The following is a 26,528-nucleotide window of genomic DNA, read 5'->3' on the forward strand; positions in this document are numbered from 1 at the left end:
TCAAGATTTTTATTTTATTTAAATATTAAAACAATGGATTTAATGCTTTAATGTTGCAAGTGGTTCCTGTTAATTCCATTCTGGTCTTATAATTGCATTACAGAGCAAAGATTAACAGAGTCCTTGGCTCAATAGTTAAAGCATGCGAAACAAGCAGATAAAGATACAAAGTGCTGGAATAATTCAGCGGGTCAGGCAGCATCTCTGATGTTTCGGTGATTCAGTCTGAAGAAAAGTCCCGATCTGCAATGTCGCCTTTCCATGTTCTCCAGAGATGTTAGTCAGCATCTGCCGTTCCTTGTTTCGACAGAATTAGCAGATGTTTGGCAAGTTATTCACAAGACACGTTTTTATTTGTAGAGTTAGCGAGATGTAGTGTAAAGGATTTCAGAAAACCGAATTTCAAAACTTTCAACTTGAGTTGAATTAAAAAGATGGTACAACATAGTTATTAATAAATAGAACATGCAGTCAAGGGCCAGATGATGGAAGCAAAACCAATGCTTTTGTTTATTTAACTTAGAATTTGTTTCGGCCTAGAGTAATAGATGCTTTGCGTATTTGTTTGTGAGATTTTAAAAATAAATCCCAGTTTTGCTTACTTTTTGCTTTATTCAACATGGTGTGCTGAATAACCATGATATTTGGTGGTGGTATAATAAGGGCTTTCCAGCATCTTTACACCACACCAACTATTCAGTTTTGTTGCCATGGTCGATACATACTATTAAGTGAGATAGAAATAAGGAACCAGACTTGAGACAACAGCACAAAAGACCACAGTTTAATGAGAACTGTTGGGAAATATTTACAGGCTGTTCCTGAGAATCTTTACATCATCAGTTTTGCCACTGGCTTGGCAGGTGTCTTATAAAAAAGTGTTTTGTATATTTTAGTACTTACAGTTTAATAAAACTGATTGGAATTTCAAACTGTTACTTTTACTGTCGTTATTGAAACTTACAGTTCAAGGCCTGATAACAACTCACTATTTTGCATCACAGCTTGATTTGGGAATAGCTCTGCCCAAGACGGCAAGAAATTGCAGAGCTTTAGATGTAGTCCAGTGTATTACGCAGGCCATGCTCCCCACCATCGACACCATCTACACTTCACACTGTCTCAAAAAAGCAGCCAATGTAATTACAGACTTCTCCTACCCGTCATTCCTCCTTCTCATCTGCCAGGAGCTACAGAAGCTTGAAAGCGCGCACCAACAGGCTCAGAAACAGCTTTTCCCCCTGTTATCAGGGTTCTGAACACTTCTTCCATAAACTAGGGTAGTGTCCGATTCACCTCTCTCCCATTGTAGACATTGGACTTTGTCTCAGGAACTGATGCACTACAATGCTGAGAACTATATTCTGCACTCTGTATATTCCCTATTGCTCTATTGTACTTGAGTTTGACTTGATTGTATTCATGTTTGGTATATCTGATATGATTGGATAGCACACAAAACAAAGCTTTTCAACGTATCTTGGTACACGTGACCATACTAAACCTAAACACATTTAATCTAAAGGTTCTATGCCTGACTCATGTGGTGTGTAAAAGAAATGGAGGGCTTACCATGGTGGCAGCATTGGAGGTGGTGAAGACACTACCAAGTTGGGACTTGGGGATATGTTAAGTGAGTCTCAAAGCTTCAGGGAGGAAAGATAGATAGTAAGGCTGGACAGCGACAGCTGTTGGCAAACTTTGGGAAGGAGTTTGCTATCACAGACGGGAATAGAGAATCTGTAATGGGGCAGGATAGCGAGATTGGCAAAGTTGTGTGAGATAACTGCAACTTAAACTCGCAGCGTTTAAGAAACAATTCGACAGGTGCATGGATAGGATAGGGGCCAAACGCAGACACGTGGGACTAGTGTAGATTGGACATGTTGGTCAGTGTTGGCCAGATGGACTGAAGAGCCTGTTTCCACACTCTGACAGAATGGGGGAAGTTAGAATGGGATGGAAAAAGGGAGATCCATGGGACTACAGATGCTGGTTTGAAAAAAAGACAGTGCTGGAGTAACTCAGCAGGTCAGGCAGTACCTCTGGTGATATTTTGGGTTGGGACTCTTCTTCAGACGGATTGTAGGGGAGAGGGTGGAGTCTGATTGCTAGAAAGGGTGTTTTCCTGTAAAATTAATTGCATTATACCACTTTGTTCACTGTTATGCAATTGAAAATTGTTTGCTTCCCCCAAGTGAGGCATAATTATCACCATTTCCAGATGATTTCTCATCGCTTTAAACTCTGCCCCGTGTCATTAGGCACCCAGTGTAATTTCCACATCAGGATGAGGTCATTCGTCATACAAGACTTCCCCTGGAGCATTGCACACAAATGATGTCAGTCCCTGTGGAATGGTCCTTTACAAGTGAACAGATTACCTTGTTCCACTGAGGAGGGGGAGGGGTGGGGTGTTGGTCATGAGGTCTAGGAACAGATTTAGGTCATTTGGCCCATCAAATTTACTCCGTCATTCAATCGTGGCTGATCTATCCTTCTCCACCCCATTCTCCTGCCTTCTCCCCATAATGCCTGACACCCTTACTAATCTAGAATCTGTCATTCTCCGTCTAAAAAATATCTATTGACGGCCTCCATGGCAATGAATTCCACAGATTCACCACCCTCTGACTATATAGAAATTAATTTTCATATTTCGGAAGGTACGTCCTTTTATTCTGAGGCTCTGGCCTCTGGTCCGAGACTCTCCCTCTAGTGGAAACATTCACTCTATCCAGGCCTTTTACTATTCGGTAAGTTTCAATGAGGTCCCCCCACATCCTTTTAAACTCCATTGAGTACAGGTCCTGTTGTTGGACACACCTGGAGCAATATGATTGTCCTATCACAGTGCCTAAACCTGGAAGGATTGTGGGCTAAGTATATTACATCTCTATCATTTGAACTTCCTCACCCACCCACCGAGAAGGACTTCCCTCCCTCACTCCTTTGCAAAACGTTCTTCCATTGTTCGCATCCTTGTATCCCTTCGTTATCACCTCTTCCCCAGCCAACAAGGGCCATTATGCTGGCTGGATTCCTTGGTCATCTGTTGTCAGCCCTGATTTGTTCTGGCCTTTCCCTACCTCCAGTACCCTTCCCTCTACTTTCAGTCTGAAGAAGGGTTCCAATCCAAAACATCAACCATCCTTTTTCTCCAGATGCTGCCTGACCTGCTGAGTTACTCCAGCAGTTTGTGTCCATCTCAGAAGTCATGGGTTTAAGGTAAGGGGAGGAAGGATTTCATAGGAACCTGAGGGGCAACTTTTCCTTTTACACAAAGAGTGGTTGGTGAATGGAACGAGCTGACAGAGGAGGTTGTTGAGACAGGTACTCTCTCAAAATGTTTAAAAGGCATTTGGATGGGTACATGGATAGTATAGGTTTAGAGGGATATGGGCCAAATGCAGGCAGGTGGGACTAGTGTAGATGAGGCATGTTGGTCTGCATGGGTAAGTTGGGCTGAAGGGCCTGTTTCCATGCTGTATGACTCTATCATGTTGACCATGAGCCCAGCCTGACCCGCTGAGTTTCTCCATTCACACATATTTAGCTGAGGATTCCACCATCAGCAGTTTCTTGCTTCTCCTCTGTCAGCAAAGACTCAACCATTTTTCCCTAATAATCACTGTTTGAATCAAAGAACATCAATAATAATCTTTATAAAAAGTATAGTCGGGAGCTGTAATGACATAGTGGCAATCATTTTTAAGTCTGAGACAAGCACTGGAATGGATTTCTTACCACTTGCCCAGACAGGTACAGTCACAACACACAGTTTCATCACAGCCAAAAAACAGCAGTGGGCTTGGTTGCCTGTCCATCAATTTAACACTGTACCTGTTCTTTCCATGGTGCCTAAATAATGTACTATCCAAGGGATGAGTAACATCAAGATAACATAGAAACATGGAACAGCAGATGCTGGTTTACAAAATAAAGACAAAGTGTTGGAGGAACTCAGTGGATCAGACAGCATCTCTGGAGAACATGGATGAATGATGTTTTGGGTCAGTCTGAAAAGTGGTCCTAACCCAGAACATCACCTATCCATGTTCTCATGTGATACTGCCCGACCTGCTGAGTTACTCCAGAACTTTGTGTCTGTTTTACAGCAAGATAAAGTTGGTTGAATGATGAACATTGCTTCCAACAATAAAAACTGAAATATTGTTAGATAGATTTGTTTATGAATTGTTCCTCAGACCAGACTTGCATAACCAAAATGGTCTGACATTTGACTCAGTGCTGTAGATTTCATTTAGAGGACAGAAAATCATTTTGGGCTTAGTTGTTCCTGATCCTCCTTTATAGCTGCAGTTCACTGAATCCTGCAATAGGTGACGCTGTGGAGCTACTTTTCTCAAGCTTGGCCTCTTGGCTTATTACTCGACTATGAGGCAGTAAAGCAAAAAACTTAAACCGTTTCCCCATTTTCTCAGGGTTCATTATCATATCATAGGCTTCGATTAGGTTTTTGTGTGTAGTTGGGTCCGATGCATTTTGCATTAGTACCTAAAAAGAGAATAAAGATCAAAACAAGAGAAAAATAAATCAGTTATCAGTGGTCAATGGGTTTATTTATATAATGTATAAGATAATGGTTTCTTTAGTTATTTTATTTATGAAAGAGGATGGATTTAATTTAATCAAATACAAACTTCAAAGACCCCAAGGTGGTAACAGGGAAAATTGATGAGGATAGAGCAGTCATTTATGTGGACTTCATTAAAGCATTCAACATGGTCCCTCATGCTAAACTAATCCAGAAGATTAAGATGTATGAGATGATTGGGATCCACAGAGGGCTGATAGATTGGATTTAAACGTTTCTTGGCCATAGAAGACAGAGGGGAGTGACAGAGGGGTGTTATTCTGACTGGTGGTCTATGATCTGTGGTATTCTTGGGGTACAAGTTCATAACTCTCTGAAAGTGACAGCACAAGTACACAGGATGGTAATGGCAGCATACAGCAAAATTGCTTGTATTGGTGGTGGGGGCATTGAATATAAAAGTTGGGAGGTTGTGTTGCAGGTGCACGAAACATTAATTTGATCACATTTGTTACTAGTTGCTACATTACAGGAAGGACGGGGGGGGGGGGGGGGGAGGGCTCTGGAGAGAGTGAAAAAGAGGTTTACAAGGATGCTGACTGGATTAGAGAGTAGGCTTCCATTATTAGCTTCTGTTCATCTTGACGGTTCCCCAGACAAAACTGTGCATTGCAAAATATATGTTTTATATACGACAATAGAAATATTGAGCAAGTAATCTAGCAAATACAAAAAGATGCAGAAATTGGGATATGTGAAGAACACTAAATCTATTAGGAGTTTCTTGGATGAATCAACAGAGTCTTTCCCCCAGGGTAGGGGAATCAAGAAATAGGTTTAAGTTGAAAGGAGCAAGATTTACCAGGAACCCGAGGAGCATCTTCTTCTCTCAGAGAGTACTGGCATATACTCTGCCAGTATATGGAATGAGCTGCCAGAGGAAGTAATTGTTGTTGGTACTATAAAAACATTTAAAAGATATTTGGACAAGTATATGGATAGGAAAAGTGTTGAGGGATATGGGCCAAAAGTGGGCAAATGGGACTAACTCAGATGAGGCATCTTGGTTGCATAGACAAGTTTTGCCGAAGGGCCTGTTTTCCTTGTTGTATAACTCCAAGGCTCTATGAATCTCACCTTGCACATTGAAATCCAGCTAATTGCTAAATAATATTGACAATACAATAGCTCAGGAAAAGTGTTAAACAAGAAACAACACAAGGAAAGAGCTATCAACAACTTACCTGAAGTCTTACATCAATGCCCATATTCTTGAGGAATTCCCGCTGTGAAATTGGTCCCAAGGTGGTCACTTTTCCGCTTGTCATTTGACGAAGGTATCTGAAATCTACATCCGCCGTCAAGTCTGCTGTTCCAGGTGCCGTGAGCACATCATGCAGCTGATGTCCACGAAAACCCTTGCAAAATCATCATTTTAAAAGGTTGACCAGCACTTTCTACTGTAAAATGTTCCCCCTTCAAACCTCTTATGGCAGTGATTGAGAGAGCAGCCAAAAGTCCCTGTTAGAATGTTCTATAATCAGGTTGAGGAGAAAAGCTGATGGTTCATCAAGATTATCTACAGAGGCAGCCACTGTAGAAATGCTCCAGTTTCTTTTAGGATATTGAAAATTTATCAATTTGGAAATGTACACAATTAAAATGGCAAGATAAACTTAAATCACAAATAGTTTTAAATAAACCTCAGTTAATTCAGTTCCGATGAAAGATTATTGACGTGAAATATTAATTCTGTTTCGTTCTCCACAGATGCTGTCTGACCTGTTGAGCATTTCCAGCAAACTGAACACACAAGGAACTGCAGAAGCTGGATTATAATACTAAACGACACAATGAGTAACTCATTGATAGGCAGCATTCCATGTTAGGACTTTTCTTTAGTGCCTGACCTGGTGAGTTAACTCAGCAGTTTGTGTTTTGTACAAGATTTCAGCATCTGCAGTTCCTTGTGTCTCCAATTTCCTTTCTGACTGTTTCGGGACGATGCAGCCATCGTTCTGACTCATTTTCTCCCTCAACACTAGATCAGCATTAGAGCAAAAGAAATTGTGACGTATACAATGCTGAGGCTCTATAAGGTGCTGGTAAGGCCGCATTTGGAATATTGTGAGCAATTTTGGGCACCATATCTGAGGAAGGATGTGTTTGGCTCTGGAGAGGGTCCAGGGGAGGTTTACAAGAATGATCCCAGGAATGAGTAGGTTAACCTATGATGAGCGTTTGGCGGCACTGGGCCTGTACTCACTGGAGTTTAGAAGAATGAGGGAGGACCTTATTAAAACTTAGTGAAAGGCTTGGATAGAGTGGATGTGGAGAGGATGTTTCCACTAGTGGAAGAGTCTTGGACTAATGGTCATGGCCTCAGAATTAAAGGATGCTCTTTTAGGAAGGAGATGAGGAGACATTTATTTAGTCAGAGGGTGGTGAATCTGTGGAATTCTTTGCCACAGAAGGCTGTGGAGGCCATCAGTGGATATTTTTAAGGCAGAGATAGATAGATTCTTGATTAGTACAGGTGAGAGAGGCTATGGGGAGAAGGCAGGAGAATGGGGTTAAGAGGGAGAGACAGATTAGCCATGAGTGAATGGCGGAGTAGACTTGATGGGTCAAATGGCCTAATTCTACTCCTATCACCTATCTCCTACATGACCTAACGGGATTTCTTCAGATTGGTGCTTCAAATCCATATTTTGAAAATTTATATCAATTCAATTCTAAAAGCTCAAACTGAAGAAAAAAAATTGCGCAATCACAAAATGACTCCAATCTATCTTACAAATTTGAGAAATTAAATGTTATGTATTTGTGTTTAAAATTATTCAAAATTCAAAGAATTTTTAAAAAGATTTGAAAACAGGGACAAAAAAAAAACATGCTCTCAATAATTATTGGAATCTCCTTGGAGGGAAAAGTAGGTTAAGTCTATTTTTTTTAATAAAGAGACAAACAAAGCTATTGCCAAGAATAGGTTTCATTCATGAGCGAAATGCCTAGTGAAACCGCTGGAGTTAACCTGAGGGAGTATTGCATTTTGCAAAACATTTTAATTACTAAATGGGACCAGTCAATATCTTAAATTAGCCTAACAACAATGGCATTTAACTATAAATGAAGATTAACATTTTTATTTTTAAATAATTATTCAGGACATTATTACAAGCCAGTTATGTTGGTATCAATATTAATCCTCCACAAGCTGAATGAGAAAGGAAATTAAAGAAATAACCAGGAAATGTTTCCTTTAGTTTAGTTTAGAGACAGTATCATACTGTATCGATACTTCGGCCCACCAAGTCCTCGCCGACCATCAATCACCCATTTACACACTATTGCTGTGTATCCCAATTTCTCATCCATTCCCCAGAAATATGGGGCAATTTATTTTTACAGAAGCCAATTAACGTACATACCCACTTGTCTTTGGGATGTGGGAGGAAACCGGATCACCCGGAGGAAACCCAGTTACAGAAGAACATTCAATCTCCACACAGACAGGGTCAAACCAGGGTCTCTGGCGCTGTGAGGCAGCAACTCTACCAAGTTGCTGCCCCAAGCATCAAAACATAACAAGAAGACACTTGCAATTTTCTGTAGTCTGAGAATTCAAATTTGTATTATTTTGTTAAGAGACAAATTTCTGAAGTAATTCAGTGGTTCAGAACATGGATAGGTAATGTTTTGGGTCAGGACCCTTCTTCAGACTGATAGTGGTTACGGGGTGAAAGCCGTAAGAGAGGTGGGGGCGGGACAAAGTCTAGCAAGTGATAGGTGGATACAGGCAACGGGGATTTTTGATTGACAGATGGTTGGACAAAGGCCAGAGATGCAAAGAGAAAAGGAATGAGATAAAGAGTTCCATAAAGAAGAGGTGCGCATTGTGAAGCCAGAAAAAGGAACATAGATGCAAGGGGAATGGGCAAAGGGAAAGGAAGAAATGGGTGTGCGTCTAGGTGGTGCACAGGGAAGGGAGGAGTGGGGAAAGAGGTAGGGGTGGTGTTTGTAGGTTAGTTACCTAAAATGTGAGAATTCAATGTTCATATCGTTGGGTTGTAAGTTACCCATACAGAATACGAGGAGCTGTTCCTCCAATTTGCATATGGCTTCACTCATGCAATAGAGTGGTCAAGGACAGAAAGGTCAGCATGGGAATGGGGAGTTAAAATAGTTAGCAACTGGGAGATCCAGTCGGCCTTGGAAGACCGAGCGCAAGTGTCCGGTGAAATGGTCGCCTAGTCTGTACATAGCCTCGCTGATGTGCAGGATGCCACACCAGGAACAGCGAATGCAGTAGAAGAGGTTAGCGGAGGTGCATGTGAACCTCTGTCTCACCTGGAAGGACTTCTGGGGTCCCTGGATTTGAAGAGACACAACTCTCAGATGAAAGGGGAACAGGAATACATGGCCTCACACACAAGCACACACCACCGGCTACAGTCCACCTTGGAATGATGGAGTGTACCGCCATTCAAATGAAACATTGAAGACCTATTCTGTTCGCCTTCTTCGAAGCACCTGGTCCCATAAAACTATTTGAGGAAAGATGGGGAGATTCTCACCAGTCCTAGACAATATTTATCCCTCAAAATAAATTGTACGTTTTTTTGGTGCTATTTGTGAGATCTTCTGTGTTTCCGAGAAACCATAACTTCAAAGAGAATTTCATACATCCTTGATAAACACAAAATGTTGGAGTAACTCAGTGGGACAGGCAGCATCTCTGGAGAGAAGGAATGGGTGATGTTTCGGGTCCCTTCGCAACGGTTCATACACCCTAGCACATTTAAGGTATAAACATCTTAATTGACCCAATTAGTTTAAAGTTTTTAATATGTTGTGACTTGGCTAAATGTGATCATTCAAATCATCTTGGAACAATTTATTTTGGAAGTAATACTGTAATCCATGACAGAGTAATTATTATAATTGATAAAAAGATTTGAATGATCTGAAGATTTGTTTCTGAGTTACGAACAGAATATTGAACAAACATCCATTAGGAATTGTGTTATCTATGGACGTAGAACAATCTTCAAAACAAATAATTTGGCTATTATCACTGGCTTTTCTCAAAAAAATATGCAGCTAATTCGTAGTATTGAACCTAAAACAAATGTATTTCTGTTTTTGTTTGATTTCTCCAGTAATATGTAATACAACACAAATTCTCACAGTAACATCAACTCAGACCAGCAAGGCAATAAATGGTGAGACACGTGGGGATAATTATGTGGGAGATCCGTGAATATTAAAGGCCCAGTAAGAACATGCTTCATTGAACTTACTCTGAATGTGTCGGTCTTTGTTCCGTTATGTCCATAGTCAGCTATTAGTGCTGCTCCTCCATCTTCAATGATTCTACTGGCTAGTCGTTGGATGATAACTCCAGCCTCAGGACAGATCTCCACATGGTCCCTCTTATCATCTCTCTGTTTGCAAAGGTAAAGAAATACTTTGTACTATAAAGAGTTATAGCAGAACATACCAAGTAGTAAAGCCACATGTAACTTTTCAGGCACAATTACAACCAAAATGATAAATCCTTACTTTTTTAAACATCCATTTTTAGTGTACAAAACTGTACATTTTAGTGTGCAAAATCGTGAGAGGAATAGATCAGGTAAACACACCGAGTCTTTTGCCCATAGTACGGGAATCGATAACAAGGACAAAGGTTTATGGTGAGAAGGGAAAGATTTAATGGGAACCCGAGGGGTAACTTTTTTTTTACACAAACGGTGATGGGTATATGAAACAAGCTGCCGGAAGAGGTAGTTGAGGCAGATACTATCGTAACGTTTAAGGAACGTTTGGACAGGTACATGGAAAGGGTAGGTTTAGATTTTTAGATTTCAGATACAGCGCGGATACAGGCCCTACGGCCCACCGAGTCCGCGCCGCCCAGCGATCCCCGCACATTAACACTGTCCTACACACACTAGGGACAATTTTTACATTTACCCAGTCAATTAACCTACATACCTGTACGTCTTTGGAGTGTGGGAGGAAACAGAAGATCTCGGAGAAAACCCACGCAGGTCACGGGGAGAACGTACAAACTCCGTACAGACGGCGCCCGTAGTCAGGATCGAACCTGAGTCTCCGGCGCTGCATTCGCCGTAAGGCAGCAACTCTACCGCTGCGCCACCGTGCCGCACCTTAGAGGAATATGGGCCAAAAGCATGCAGAAGGCACTAGTGTAGATGGGGCATGTTGGTTGGCATGGGCAAGTTGAGCAAAGGCCCATGTTTCCATGCTGTATGACCCTATGATTCTATCTATTAATAACCCTGTTAATAACCCTGTGTAGAAACAAGTCACTGTAGATGTTGCTTTACAAAAAAAAGACACAAAGTGCTGATGTCACTCAGTGGATCAGGCAGCATCTCTGGAGAACATGGATAGGTGGCGTTTCAGGGCAGGACCCTTCAGAACTTGTTTAGATCCTCTGAATCCAAGTATGAAATCCCTCCCTTATCCTCTCTCTAGTTACCCTCTTGTTTTCAATGCCTGCATAAAAATCCTTGGGGATCCTTCTTTAGACTTTACTTGAGAGATGCAGTGTAAAAACAGGCCCTTCTGATTACCCCATACACTAGCATTATCCTTCACACTAAGGACAATTTACAAGTAACAGGAGCCAATTAACCTACAAACCTGGAGTCTTTGGAGTGTGGGAGGAAACCAGAGCAGCCGGAGAAAACCCACACGTCACTGGGAGAACGTACCAACTGTGTACAGACAGCACCCTTCTTCAGGATTGAACCCGGGTCTCTGACGCTGTAAGGCAGCAGCTCTACCACTGCACCACAGTAGCACCCCTGTACCATTCTCTTTGATCCTACTTACTAAGAACATTTCATGGTCTCTTTCAGCCTTCCTAATTTTCTGCTTTGAGTTTTTTCTGCTTTCATAATGTTCTTCAAAGGCCCTGCCTTCTTTAATCTTCCTAAACCTTACTTATAGTTTTATTCACAAAATGCTGGAGTAACTCAGCAGGTCAGGCAGCATCTCAGTTTGTTTCTTTTTGACCATATTTATGACTGTCACCATCTAAAGTTCCCTTACCTAGCCATCCTTGTCCCTTCTCCTTACTGGAACAAACCAGTTCTGAACTAAGTTTAGCTGGCCTTTATACGAGTCCCACATCAGATGTAAATTCCATAGATTCACAAAATTCCACCACATCTCCTTTCTAAAGGTACGTCCTTTTATTCTGAGGCTGTGGCCTCTGGTCCTAGACTCTCCCACTAGTGGAAACATCCTCTCCACATTCACTCTATACAGGCCTTTCACTATTCTCACACTTTTACAAAAAAGTATATTCACTGCCGCAACACGATTTCAGATTCACCTGAATTAATGTTTTTGAAGCAAAAGTGGCGGAAGGTGCCAGAACAAAACAAAGCTTTTCCGATGATTGTGGCTCAATGTCAATCAGTATTTCACGCCATCCCTGCTTGGTTTTCTGTAAATTTAGCAACACAGAATCAAAATTATGATTTGAAAAGCAAAAGCACACACATTTTCACATCAATCGATAAAGTTGTACTTTCACCAGAAATGAATCTTATTCAATTTCTTTGAACAAGCTCTTATGAAAGGACAAAGAAAAAGCTGCTGCGAAATACATCACCTTCATTATTAACTTACTTCATATTTTATAAGCAAACTCAATTATAGCCCAAACAGTAATGGTACTTGTTAGCAGTGGGAGCTTTAGTTATTCTTGCAGTCACTATCTATACTCATCTCCAACAGGAGTTGATACTACAAAACTCAGCATTAATGAAATGATTAGAAATGACAGCCTTCTTCAAATCGGTAAGTTCAATTGTTGACAAAGCAACTATTTTGCCTAACACTTGCACTCTGTCCACCAAGGCTTGCTGGGTCCCCCAGTTGCTCACCATTTTAATGTCTCCCCTTCCCTTTCCCACACTGACCTCTCTGTTCTTGGTCTCCTCTATTGCCAGAGTGAGGGAACAAAAAAATGGAGGAACAGCACCTCATATTCCGCTTGGGTAGTTTACGGCCCAACGGTATGAGCGTTGAATTCTCCAATTTCAAGTAACCACCTGGATGTGCACCCATTTCTCACCCCCAGTCACCCTCTTTCCCCTCCTTCAGACACCCATCTCCCATGCCCGCATCTCCCATTTTCCTTTTTACCCTTCTTTCACCTCCGTCCTTTTCCACCCATATCCTTCCCTCCATCTCTCTCCATCACTCTTCTACATATCTGACACTCTTTTGTCTCCTTTTCATCTCTTGCCTTTGTCACTTACTCCCATTTGTCAATAACCCCCTCACCTTTATCCACCTATTACTTGCCAGACCTTCCCCCCCCCACTTCTTTTCCAGCTTTTTACCCTTCCCCCCTCCTATCAGTCTGAAGAAGGGTTTACAACCCGAAATGTCATTTGTCCACTCCCTCCAAAGATGCTGCCTGACCCGCTGAGTTCCTCCAGCAATTTGTGTTTTGTGATGAAATGAGAAACCGAAGCTGCCAAGCTAAAGTGATTTAATATTGTCAACACTTGCGGTTTTACCTGAAACTTGTGGATTGGAAGCACATCAAAAAACTCATGCGCAAGATAAAAGCCAAAACCTGAAGAAAAAAAAGTGAAATCTCCGTTGTAAAAGTTATTGCAAAGAAGTGCATGAAAGGTTCATTCCAAGTTTCTAATTATAGCTAAACATACATTTGCACACCTTCCATTTGAGCTCATGATACATGACGTTCAACGAAATATGTACGCAATTCTGCTGCAAAATTGCAGGTAAAGATCAACGAGCACAGTGGTGCAGCAGACAGAGCTGCTGCCTCACAGCGCCAAAGACCCGGGTTCGATGCTGACCTCGGGTGCTGTCTGTGTGGAGTGGTCGGCATGGATTAGGTGGGCCGAAGTGTCTGTTTCCATGCTGTATCTCTAAGCTAAAATCAACCGCACAGGGTTGTAGTAAATAGAATAACCTCATAACCAACCGTTGAAGACTGAACATATAACTTTCAGAAAAATAGCGTTGGCATGTACTTAACACCAAAAACCGAAACTAATAAAAGCAAAAACAACATTTATTTAAGAAATGCATCACTGCTGAAGTTATTTTTATGTTACACCTCCTGCATATCATGCCTCCCCCTTTGGGTAACACTTTGGTATCAGGAATACCACACAGTGCAATTTTCTATTTCACTTTTCTTAAATGTCCCATGAGATAATAGAGAGATAATCTCACCTTTTGGTACATCCTGTAAATCCTTGTACCAGAAAATTGGAAGCCCTGTTTTGGTAACGCCAGTTTTATAAACTGCAGCAGTGGGATCGTGCATTAAGCAGTTCTCCCCTTCAGTTAGAAGCCGTGCTTGAGTTTCACTGAGCTTTGGACTCACTTCAACCAAATGCACTGAAATCTCACATGCCCTCAACACCGAACTGAGTTGGTTGAAGACCTAATGTTTTCACAAAAAGGAAAAATACAAACAAGTATTAATTGTTATAATTAATACATATTAGGATGCATGTTGATAGAAAAACACAGTTAAAATATTTGACAAGTAAGCATTGCTGTTGCTTCACTTGTCAGTTCTTAATTAGTACGGGAATCAGGGGTTATGGGGAGAAGGCAGGAGAATGGGGTTGAGAGGGAAAGATAGATCAGCCATGTCTGAATGGTGATGTAGACTCAATGGGCCGAATGGCCAACTTCTACTCCTCTGACTTATGAACTTATGGAGCAGAAAAATGGCATTGTGAGCCCAAGGTTGTTTAATTGGTAATTCCTCTCGTATAAATTGTTCTGTTTTTTCTTCCTTTCACTTCGCTGTTTAACTTTTTAATATTGTTTCCTGTTTCCAAGGTAGTCTCTTGAAAGTGGGAACACAAGTAGGTGGTGAAGAGGCAGGCAGCATGCTTGTCTTTGTAGGTCGGGTCATACAATGTACAAGTTGGGACAGAATGTTGAATGTTACAAAACAACACAGAATTGACTTCTGTAAATTGCCACTGATATGTGGAGAGTGGATGTGAAAATGGGATCACATAGTAGTGTGAATGGGTGAGCGATGATCGACAGGGACTCGGTAGGCCGAAAAGGGCCCATTTCCATGCTGTACCTCCAAACTAAAACTGGTCAGACTGTACTAGTGTGCAGTTCTGGTCACCACACCACCCGCACTTTAGGATGTGGTTGTGCTGGAATGCAGCGGAGATTCACCAAAATGTTGCCTGGACAGAAGTTCTTTGGTTATGGGAAGAGATTGGATAGGCTGCGTTTGTTTAACTTGGAGTGAAGGAGGCATATGACAAGTTCCACTTGGAGTGAAGGAGGCATATGACAGAGGTGTATAAGATTATGAGGGGCATAGAGCGTGTTCATAGTTAGAATATTTTTCCCATAATGTGGATATCAAAAGCATGGCATAGATTTAAGACAAGGACTTTTAAAAGGATTTGACGGGCTGCGCGCGCAACCCCCCCCCCCCCCCCTGCCACAGGAATAAGTGCAATAAATGTATTTAAGTTACTCCAGCAGTTTGTGTCTTTTTTCCTAGTCAGGCTGACTTTTGTTTTGCACTATAATGCTTTGCTTACCTATTATTACGGATTGTTAATTTATAATATTGCTGATTATTGCAAATTTTTTGCATGTTATTTTGTTATTGGGTCTGTAAGGCTGTAGCTAGTAAGAATTTAATTGTTCTCTTCCCATATATATGACACTTAAACACTCTCGATACGTCTGGGGTTGGAGTTTACAGCTGACGATATGAGCCCGGGCACGCACTGCTGCCAGCACTGAAATGAATGGAAGTTTACGATGGTCTAGATCAAGGTGATCCTTGTGCAATCTAAAATGGAAATTGGTAAAAGTGGGGAAAAGGGAAAAGTTACCCTTAAGATTTAATAGGAACCTGAGAGGTAACTTTTTTTTTTACACAAAGAGTGGTGGGTATATGGAATGAGCTGCCGGAGATGGTAGTTGAGGCAGTATCATAACATTTAAGACATTTGGACAGGTAGGTGGACAAACGTAGGTAGGTGGACAAACGTAGGCAGGTGGGACTAGTGTCGGTGGGGCATGTTGGTCGGCAAGGGTAATTTGGGGTAAGGGCTTCTTTCCACACTGTGTGACTATGCTGAGCAGGAGATTAGGTGCCACTCGATTGTTCAGTCAGCAACTTCTTCCATCTTTGCTGATGACAGAGGGTGGACTGAGCTGTAGTTTGTCGAATGGTCTTGAAGGTGGACAATTTTCCAAACTTTCAGCTGGATACTCGTGTTGTGCATTCATTAATAAAAAGAAATGATCAATAACTCACCCTTAGAACGTCACTTGCTAAAGTACCCGTGCCAGGCCCAAGTTCTACCAGATGAAATGCCTTTGGTTTCCCGGCAGCCATCCACTCACTTACACACCAAATGCCAAGGAGCTTGGAGAAGCAGAGGGAAGGGTGGAAAAAAAGATCGGTTATTCTGAAATTCAAATAATAAAATCCATATTCAGAAATTACAAAGTGGGTAGTTTATAAAAACTTCATTTACATGGCTACTCTCTGGATATCCTCAAGCATGTTAGGGCCAATAACATGTGCATTAACTGTTATAAGGTACAACAGCCTTCCTGTAGTGTGGTGACCAGAATTGTACACTAAATCATAAATGTGGCCTGACCAATATTTAGTATGACTGTAATACAACGCCCCAATTCAAACTCAATGCCTCAGCCTATAAAGGCAAGTATACCAAATGTTTTTTCACAGTCCTGTCCATTGTGTGACCCCTTTCAGGGAGCAAAAGACTTGCACCTAAGGTTTCTCTATACATCAATGCTCCAAAAGTCCCTGTCTCTGAATGTCCCAACAGAATTTAACTTCTCAAACTACCTTACCCTACCTGGATATGCCTTTGCTCCAGCTATCTTTTCAGTTGATCTATGTCGCACTGTATCCTTACAAAGACCTGTCCGCTCTCTATGACCACCAATTTTCATGTCATCTGCGGAAAACAACGGTCCCAGCACAATCCTTGTGGTAGACCACTTTTCAGAGACTTCCAGTCAGGGAAACAACCTTCCACCATTGCCTGCTGCCTATTAACACCTAGTCAATTTTAAATCCAATTTGCCTACATGCCTTGGATCCCTTGTTCCATAAACATCTGGGCCTGCGTATCTTGTGAGACCTTGGTCAAAAGTCTTACTGAAGTTCATATACATCACATCTTCACGGTGGCTGCATCAGTTTTTTGAGTTACCTCGTTGAAAAAAAATCAATCATATTTAAGAAATAATCTCCCCTTCAAAAAAGCATGCTGTCTCATCTCAGTCAGTCCCTGTCTTTCCAAGTGGGAATACATCCTGTCCCTGTCCCTTAGGATCTTCTCCAACAACTTCTTTACCACTGATGCAAGGCTCATTTGCCTGTGGTCCCCAATGGGTCAATTATCCCCATTGCGTTTATTGGCATTTAGATATGTACATGGAAGGGATTAAAACGGATATGGGCCAAATGCTGGCAAATGGGACTAGCTAAAGTAAGCAATTTGGTCGGTGCAGATGAATTTGGCTGAAGGGCCTGTTTATATAACTGTAAAGTTATACAATATAACTCTACAAGGATGCAACACTAACTATCCTTCTTCTTCTGGTGCCTCATCCATAGCTAAGAAAGAGACCAACATCTCAGTCAGAGGGCCAGCAATCTCCTCATTTGCTTCCCTTTTCATCCTGGGATAAATCCCAACAAATCCTGGGGGTGCTCCAATGTTTCTAGCATTTCCTCCTTACTGATACAGACATACTTCAGAAAATCACCATACCACCCCACCCCTAACCTCAGCCTCCAAATCTCCCTGGTGAATAATTTATGATCGCCCTTTCAAGCTTCCATGCAACTCATTGTTTTTGTTTGTGTACATTCTAGATATGATCTAACATGAACAAGATTACAGAAAGCAGTGGAGTTTGCCCTGGTATTTTGGTCAATACATATCTATCAGGTAACCTGACTATTAATAAACAGATTATACATCTGTTACATATGATATTGTCCTTAAAATATGGTTATACACAAATTCACTGTCATGAGATGCTCCATGAGGTGGCTGTCAGCTTGACCATTCCTTATTGAAGCTTCCAGTGCGCGATGGCCTGTTGACAGGAAGCCGCCAAACCAGCCCCCTTATTTCCCCTGCAGATGGACGCACTAAAACTAAAACTAGGTAGGCCGTGATGGGTACGGGGTTAAGCTACTGAGCAGGCCCTGCTCTTCCCCGAAGACCAAAAGGATGGAGCCGGCGATGAAGACAGATATGAAGGGTGAGGAGCAAGGCTGGTAGGAGAGGAGAGGGAATGAGATCTGGCCTACCAGGTCTTCCAGGTTGGCGGCGGGAGACGCCCCCAGGGCACATAGGTGGACGGGCAGGGAGAGGGACGTTGGTTCGCAGGTTTCCATATGTCCAAGGAAGGCGATGGCTGGAGGCCCGCAACAGCCTGGGGCTTCCGGGGATCGGATACGTTCGTAAGAACTAGAGCACGGACTGAACCATGAAAATGGTGCCAAAAGCTGGAACCTCTTGCTTGCAGGCTCGGTGGATTATTTCTGTACACTGTGCTAATCGGGGATGTGCTAAGGTATGGCAATGCTCCCCTGGATTGTTTATAACAAAATAATTTCACTGTGCATTTGCACGTGACAATAACGCACCATTGATTGAACATTGTTTACATTATTACAGAGTACATGAAAAGTACTTCACCAGCTGTAAGTATTTTGGGACACAATGACAGCATGTGATAAATTACATAAACACAAGATTTAAAAAAAAATGTTATTAGACTTACTTCTCCAAAAATCTGACTAATCTCAGGTGATGTGATGAAGTCTCCTTGTGCTCCCAGAGCATCTCTGTGGTAATAATAACCCTGGAAGAGATTACACCAAAAACTCTGATTAAACCCTGAACTCTGATACTTCCGCAGATAATAAAATATGCAGGTCAGAAATTATAATTTCTGCCATTCCCCAGGATCGTATCAAAAGATGACAGACTAAAGACACAGAATTTCATCTTAAAGTAGCAATTTTGAAACAGTCAAGAATTAATTACGTACTGTAACAGGGTTGGTTAAAACTTCTCTCATGTATTCTGCTACAGAGATTGGACCTGTTGACTTTATTTTCGCAATTAGATGCTTATGCATCAGACTACTATTGTCATGTTCTTTTGTGGTATTTGACGTTCTGGAGCACCATCTCATCAACTGACCAGCACACAACTTTACAGAACCTGAAAGAAATGCAAAAAAGATTGAAGCAATATTCCACTTACACACAATGTCCATTTGACAACTCAATCCCACAAATTGCAATTAAGAAAGGTCAACTTTCTGAACCTCAGGCAACAAAAATCCCAGAAAATCCTCAATTTTATTTTATTTCAAATTTAACAAAATTCATCATCCTGTTTTTTGTTTGTAAGACCCAATGACTGATACTTGATAATTTTGAAAGCAAGCAGTGCATTAGGCAAACAAAATACAAAGTGCTGGAGGAACTCAGCGGGTCAAGCAGCATCTGTGGAGGGACTGGACAGGTGATGTTTTCGGTCGGGTCCCTTCAGACTTTTCTACTCCCCTGACCTACTCCAATCTCACCCCCTTCTGAATGCACAATCCTCCACTCACAAGTGCCTTTGTGGACTGGCAGGCTGAGCTCTACTGTGCCGAAGCCAGGCGCCAGCTTTTGGACACCTCCTTATATCTATTCCTCCTCTCCCTCCACCTATATTCCTTACTCTGGCTTCCAAATTTGCAACTCATCAATCTTTTTTGAGCAGTTTCTTTGCTTTTGACACACCTTTTCTTGTCATCTCTGGTCTTTATCTTACCATTTGCCTCTCAAACTCCTCGCCTCTAACCTGTGTTCACCTATTAGCTGCCACACCTTGTCCTGCCTCTCCTCTTTTCCAGCATTTTTCCTCCCCCCCGCCCCGCCCCGCCCATCAGTCTGAAGAAATGTCCCAACGTGAAACATTCATGTTCTCCAGAGATGCCGCCTGACCCGCTGAGTTACTCCAGTACTTTGTCTCTCTTTTTGTTTTGTAAAAACACCATCTGTGGTTTGTTTCTACTGTGGGAATGAACTGCAGATGCTGATTTACACTGTAGACACAAAGTGCTGGAGTAACTCAGCGGGTCAGGCAGCATCTCTGGAGAAAAGGAATAGGTGACGTTTCGGGTCGAGACCCTTCTTCAGACTCAGACTTCAGAAGGGTCTCGACCCAAAACATCACCTATTCCTTTTCTCCAGAGATGCTGCCTGACCCGCCGAGTTACTCCAGCACTTTATGTCTATCTTCCTTATTTCCACTGCCTGTTTCTATCTCCTTCCCAAAATCCACAAGCAGGACTGCCCTGGCAGACTCATAGCCTCTGTCTGCTCCAGCCCAGGTTGAAATTAAAACCTCTCCAGGTTTATTTTACAATACCTGATAGGTGTCTTCTGGAACTATCGTTAGAAATGCATTTGGAGAAGCATCTGAGCCCCAGTAAGAAGCTGGTGCTGTTGAGTGGAATCATGTCTCACCCAAGGCTGAGGCTCGACGTGACGCCTTGACCTCTGACTCCGCCGACCGACCACCGCCTCCATCCGCTGGTAAATGAAAGTGGGCCCCACCGAGAGAGGAGAGGTTCAATCCATTTATTGCAGAGTTAAAAATAGAAATAACGTTTCTTTTTTCAAAAAGCTTTAACGTGTACGGCAGATTTATTTGGAGGATCGCGTGCAGTTTCTCCGCCTGTCATGGCGGCGGCGGCGATTGACATGGCGGCCGGGCCGCGGGCTGAGGACGATCTCGAAGCGGAGCCGGGTTGCGAGGACGATGCGGAGGAAGACGAAGGGAGCGCGGACAATGAGTTCGCGCTGGACGAGGTGCTGCGGCTCGGGGGGACCAAGGTAAGAGATCGGGGAGGGGGAAAGGCGGCGGCGGCGGCGGCGTCCACACGTGGGCCGTGTGTGGCCGGGCACACAACACCAGGGGCACTGGAGCAGAAGTAGTCCGTTCGCCCCATCGCATCGGGTCTACTTTGCCATTCGATCAGGGCTGATCTATATTCCCCTCTCGACCCCATTCCCTCCTGTTTTCTCCCCGTGTTAAATTCCACAATTAAACATTCATACCCTAGCAGCTGGCAGTCTGTTGACGAAGTACAAATTGTAGGTGTAGGAAGGAACTGCAGATGCTGGTTTAAAAAGCTGGAGTAACGCAGCGGGACAGGCGGCATCTCTGGAGAGAAGGAATGGGTGACGTTTCGGGTCTGAAGAAGGGTCTCGAGAAACGTTAACCATTACTTCTCTCCAGAGATGCTGCCTGTCCCGCTGAATTACCAGCTTTTTGTGTATCTACAAATTGTAGGTGATACACTTGACCAACTAGAGAGGGGTCCTGAGCTACCATCTACCTCATTGGAGACCCTCAGACTATCTTTAATCCGACTTTACTGGACTTTATCTTACACTAAATGTTATTCCCTTTATCCTGTATCATCTGTACACTGGACGGCGCGATTGTAATCATGTATAGTTTTTCTGCTGACTGGATTGCACGCAACATAATAGCTTTTCACTGTACCTCGGTACACATGACAATGAACTAAACTAAATTTTCTCCCGTATTGACAAACCGGTGTGTCACAGAGAAAAAGTTATATGGACCACACAGTACAAAAAGATCCTGGTCTAGCTGCCGTGGTTTGCAAGCTTCCCGGTCAAGATTCATAAGTTTATAAGACATAGGAGCAGGATTGGGCTATTCGGCCCATTCGATCAAAACTGATACTGTTCAGAACAGGTAACACTATACATAGGCACGTGTCGGAAGGAAGGATGCTGGTTATACTGAAGATAGATACAAAGTGCTGGAGCAACTCAGCGGATCAGGCAACATATCTGGCGAAAAGGGACAGGTGAAGTTACAGGTCGGAACCCTTCAGACTTTCTTCCTGTCCGATGTCATTGTACAGAGTCGCCAGTTTGGCACCATTTTCAAGTCCCAGTTTGTAAGTGCAGGGTTCTTGACCTGACCATGAAGGCCCGTTGACCTGTTGCCATTGGGGTCCTCTGCCGCTCAAGGCCGCCTGCGGTCCATATGCTCGGCCTCTTGGAGTGGCGCCCAAAGTTTTCCCCCATTTTAACAAGCCAGTTTGTCACAGAGTAAAGGTTGCATGGACCAGACAGTATAGAAAGATATCGTAGTCCAGCTACAGTTGTTTGTAAATTTCCTGATCAAGATTCATAAGATCATAAGACATAGGAGCAGAATTGGGCTATTCGACCAATCAAGTCCACTCATTCTGCCATTTGATCATGGTTGATCCACTTTTCCCTCTCAATACCATTCTCCTGCCTTCTCCCTGTAACCTTTGATCAAGAACCTCTTACTAATGACGAACCTATCAATCTCCACTTTAAAAATATGCAATGACGTCCTCCATGGCGTTCTGTGGCAATTAATTCCACTGATTTACCATGCCCAACTCAATCAATTGCAAAGTGATGCATTGTGGCAAGTTTTAATTCCACTGATTTACCATGCCTAACTCAATCAATTGCAAAGTGATGCATTGTGGCAAGTTTTAATTGTATATTTTTCTTTGCAGGCTGATTATCTCATGTTGTATCACTTAAATGAGAATGAAGACCTAATTGATGGTGGAAAAAAGTCAGCAATTGATGATCTGGAAGAAGGCGAATTAGAAGCCTTCATCAAGAAAATAGACATAAGGAAATACTCCAACATTTTGCTAGAGGAAAACAAAGAAAGCACTAAAGATGAAAAGCAAACAAAAAAGGAGGGTGAAAAGATTGACAAAAAGAGCAAGAAGAAGAAAAATAAAGAACTGAAAGAGATAATTCAAGATGGAAAAAGTGGCAAGATTGGAAAACAAAAACTCATTCAAGATAATAAAGTATCAAGTACATCTGAATTATCAGGCAGAAAAACTAAACATCAGGATATCTTTGAATTTCGCCCCAAACAATACTTATTGATAAAGCCAGGTGGAAAGTGGTATGAGGCAGACTACGCCAGTGAGCACACTTCTGAGCCACAGGACGAATCGCTTGTGTCGCAGTATAAAAATCTCGCTAAACAACTATATGAACATGAAACCAATCTTTACACAAATAAGAAAAGTATCCAAAAAGGTGCAAATTCGGCGTGGATGAAAACAGTTGTCACCACAGGCACATTGGCAGACAGGATGGCAGCCATGACAATTCTGATTCAAGATGCTCCAGTGCACGGTTTACACTTTGTGGAGGTATTGATCAACCAAATGAAGAAGAAGGCAAGTCGGCGGCAGAGCGTAATGGCTTTGAATACCCTGAAAGAACTTTTAATCTCTGACTTGCTTCCAGACAATCGAAAATTACAAACCTTCTCGCAGCATCCGTTTAAACAGCTGGAAGAGCTTGCCAGTGGGAACAAAGATGCCAGGGACAGGCGCCTCATAATGTGGTACTTTGAACACCTCTTCAAGCACCATTTTGCAGAGTTTGTGCAGGCATTGGAGATTTTGACTCATGACAATGTGCAGGCAACAAAGACAATCGCCTTGGCTGCTGCCCACGAGATACTCTGCATTAAGCCAGAGCAAGAGAAAGCCCTGCTGATTATGTTGGTAAATAAGTTGGGTGATCCACAATATAAAATGGCCACAAAGGCCTCCTACCTTTTGGAAACATTACTTCATAAACATCCCAACATGAAAACTGTTGTGTGCTGTGAAGTTGAGCGACTTCTATACAGGCCTAATATTAGTTTGAAAGCCCAGTATTATGCTGTCTGCTTTCTCAACCAAATGGTCTTGAGCCACGAGGAGAGTGATCTTGCTGGAAAATTAATAGCTATTTACTTTTCATTTTTCCATGCCTATGTTAAAAAGGCAGAAATAGACTCTAAGATGCTGAGTGCTTTGCTATCTGGTGTCAACAGAGCTTTTCCTTATTCCAAGATGGACGATGGAAAGATAATGGAGCAAATGGATACTTTGTTCAAGGTTGTACATGTGGTGAATTTCACCACCAGTGTCCATGCACTCATGTTGCTATTTCAGGTGATGGACTCTAAACAAGCTATATCCAATCGATACTACGTCGCTCTCTACCGGTAAGATTTACTTGGTATGAAAAGTTTTGACACGCAACTTATAGAGTGACTATAACGGGAGGAACAGCACTTCATATTTCACTAATTGTATTTCAATGGTATGAACATTGAATTCTCCAATTTCGAATTTCAAGTAATGCCCCCCCCCCCCCCCCCCATCACCCTGAATCTATTTCAACCACCCTCCCCCAATCACTACCCCCCCCCCAGTCACCCTATTCTTCCCCTCCTTCCTACACACACATCCCCGCATCTCCCATTTTCCATTTTATCCCCCTCTTTCCCCTCCCCATCTCTTTCCATCCATATCTCTCGGTAATCTCTAACAACCCCCTCCCCCACACCCCTGCTTTCCCTCAACCCCCTCCCTCCCCACCACTCCCATGTGCCCCATCTCTCAACAACCTCCCCTCCCCACCACTCCCATGTGCCCCACCTAGACTTGCACCTATTTCTCCCCTCCATCTCCACCCACGTTCCTTCCTCTGGCTTCACAATATGCAACTCTTCAATCCTTTTGTCTCACACTTTCTGTTTTTCCATCTCTGTTTATCAAAACCAACCCATGCCTGTGTTCACCTATTACCTGCCAGTCGTTGTCCTGCCCTTCCTCTCTTCCAGCTTTCTTCACCCTCCCCCTTACAATTAGTCTGAGGAATGGTCCCAACCCAAAATATCACCTATCCATGTTCTCCAGGGCTACTGCCTGACCTGCTGAGTTACTCCAACACTTTGTGCCTTTATTTGAGAATTCCAAATGGATTTCGGGAAAGTATAAGATTTTCCAGCATTTTGTCACAAGGAACTGCAAATGCTGGAATCTTGAGTAAAACTCGGTGCTTGAGTAGGAAGAAAGGTCCCAATCTGAAAAATGTCGCCTCTCCATATCCTCCAGAAATACTGCCTGATCCACTGAATTACTTCAGCACTTTGTGTTTTTCTAGAATGTTTTCTGATACGTTAATAAATTCAAGATGTTGAAGACGGATATTATGTTTCTAACTTTTTAAATGTGTTTTTATAGAAAACTGTTGGATCCTGGACTGGCACAAAGTTCCAAACAAGCTATGTTTCTAAATTTGCTGTACAAATCTTTGAAGTCTGACATTGTGCTTCGACGCATCAGAGCATTTCTGAAAAGGATTTTACAGATCACTTGTGGCCAGACGCCAGGATTTATTTGTGGGGCCCTCTATCTTATTTCTGAGATTTTGAAACAGAAGCCAGGAGTTCAAGTCCTGTTACAAGAACAATGGGTACAGCTCCTACTCTTTCACCAATACATTATGTTCCTTTTTATGGTTTCCTATTTGATCTGAAAGGCATAATCCTGTACCTTTATAGAAATCCAACAAATGATTCTTAAGGCAAATAACCTAAGAGTGCAAAAAGAATTTATAAGACCATTGTAGGTTTAAGTACATTGAATGCAACTGAGAATATATTACAGGTCCACCACTGATTTTCCAGCAACTGATGGTCCGGCACCTCCTTTAACCTAGTCAGAATTATCAGAGCGCACTTGAAGTCCCCCCGAAAATGTGGCACCTAGGCTGAGTGAGGCGGTCAATCTCGATCTCATCGAGACCTCCGCGGCTGATCGGTGGGTCGAAATCGCCCCCTGCGGCCGAAGCACTGGAACTCTGGCCTGGCCGGAGCCAGCAGATCGTTCCTGTAGCCAACTTCCAAGGTCGACTTTGCGTCCTGATATCTCAACTCCTCGGCAGAGTACCGTTGAATCCTCTCGAGGCCGTGACCTCTGTTGGACAAAACAGATAATCCAGAAAGGCTTTGGAAACAAGGATGCTGGAAAATCTGTGGTGGACCTCTAATTGTTTGTGATGACCATGTAGTAATACAAGTGAAGTTCATATGTTCACAAGTTGTAGGAGTACAATTTGGCTTAATCCCATTTTCTTACCTTTTCCCCATAACCCTTAACACCCGTTCTAATCAAGAATTTGTCTAACTCTGCCCTAAAAATATCCACTGGCTTGGCCTCCACAGCCCTGTTTTACATTGAGTTCCACAGATTCACCACCCTCTGTATAAAGAAGTTCCTCCTCACTTTTCTAAAAGAACGCCCTTTAATTCTGAGGTTATGACCTCTGGTCCTAGACTCTCCCACCAGTGGAAACATCCTTTCCACATCCACTCTATCTATGCCTTTCATTATTCTGTAAGTTTCAATGAGGTTCCCCCTCAACCTTCTAAATTCCAGCGAGTAGAGGCCCAGTGCTGTCGAACGCTCATCATATGCTAACCCACTCATTCCTGGAATCATTCTAGTAAACATCCTTTAGACCCTCTCCAGAGCCAGCACATCCTTCCTCAGATATACGGCCCAAATTTGCTCACAGTACTCCAAATGCTGCCTCAGCATTACATCTCTGTTTTTGTTTTCCATTCATCTTGATATAAATGCTAGCATTGAATTTGCCTTCTTTTCTACCGATTCGACTTGCAAATTAACTTTTTGGGAGTTCTGCACCAGCACTTCCAAGTCCTTTTGCACCTCCGATTTCTGGATTCTCTCTCCATTTAGAAAATAATCTACGCCTTTATTCTTATTACAAAAATGCATGACTCTGCACTTTGCTATACTGAATTTCATCTACCACTTCTTTGACCACTCTCCTAACTTGTCCAAGTCCTTCTGCAGAGTCCTTGCTTCCTCTACACTGCCTGCCCTTCCACCTATCTTAGCATTATCTGCAAACTTGGCCACAAAGCCTTCAATCCCCTTATCCAAATCATTAAAATCCAAGATGAAGAGA

General features: G+C 42.6%; 2 protein-coding genes across 5 annotated transcripts in view; one reads left to right on the forward strand and one right to left on the reverse strand.

Annotated features, from left to right (window-relative positions):
- ndufaf7 (NADH:ubiquinone oxidoreductase complex assembly factor 7) lies at nt 1–20,861 on the reverse strand. Of its 4 annotated transcripts, XM_078405098.1 has the most exons (11): nt 20,763–20,781; nt 20,169–20,234; nt 18,695–18,870; nt 18,425–18,505; nt 15,903–16,013; nt 13,820–14,033; nt 13,129–13,187; nt 11,931–12,044; nt 9,862–10,005; nt 5,803–5,976; nt 1–4,518 (listed from the first exon to the last, which is right to left on the reverse strand). In XM_078405098.1, the coding sequence occupies exons 3-11, from the start codon at nt 18,839–18,841 to the stop codon at nt 4,312–4,314; spliced, it is 1,251 nt and encodes a 416-aa protein (XP_078261224.1). In that variant the 5' UTR covers nt 18,842–18,870; nt 20,169–20,234; nt 20,763–20,781; the 3' UTR covers nt 1–4,311. The 4 variants fall into 4 exon arrangements, with proteins under 4 accessions (XP_078261224.1, XP_078261226.1, XP_078261225.1 ...); XM_078405100.1 differs by lacking the exon at nt 20,169–20,234 and having other exon boundaries at nt 20,763–20,861; XM_078405099.1 differs by lacking the exon at nt 20,763–20,781 and having other exon boundaries at nt 20,169–20,539.
- cebpz (CCAAT enhancer binding protein zeta) overlaps nt 20,206–26,528 on the forward strand; it is a 23,917-nt gene continuing 17,594 nt past the window's right edge. Inside the window, exons 1-3 of the mRNA XM_078405095.1 lie at nt 20,206–20,537; nt 22,241–23,751; nt 24,776–25,007. Coding sequence (XP_078261221.1) covers nt 20,385–20,537; nt 22,241–23,751; nt 24,776–25,007 — 1,896 coding nt within the window. The 5' untranslated portion in view covers nt 20,206–20,384. The remainder of the gene's footprint in view (nt 20,538–22,240; nt 23,752–24,775; nt 25,008–26,528) is intronic.

The sequence above is a fragment of the Rhinoraja longicauda genome, chromosome 9 (assembly GCF_053455715.1).
Source record: "Rhinoraja longicauda isolate Sanriku21f chromosome 9, sRhiLon1.1, whole genome shotgun sequence".
NCBI lineage: Eukaryota > Metazoa > Chordata > Chondrichthyes > Rajiformes > Arhynchobatidae > Rhinoraja > Rhinoraja longicauda.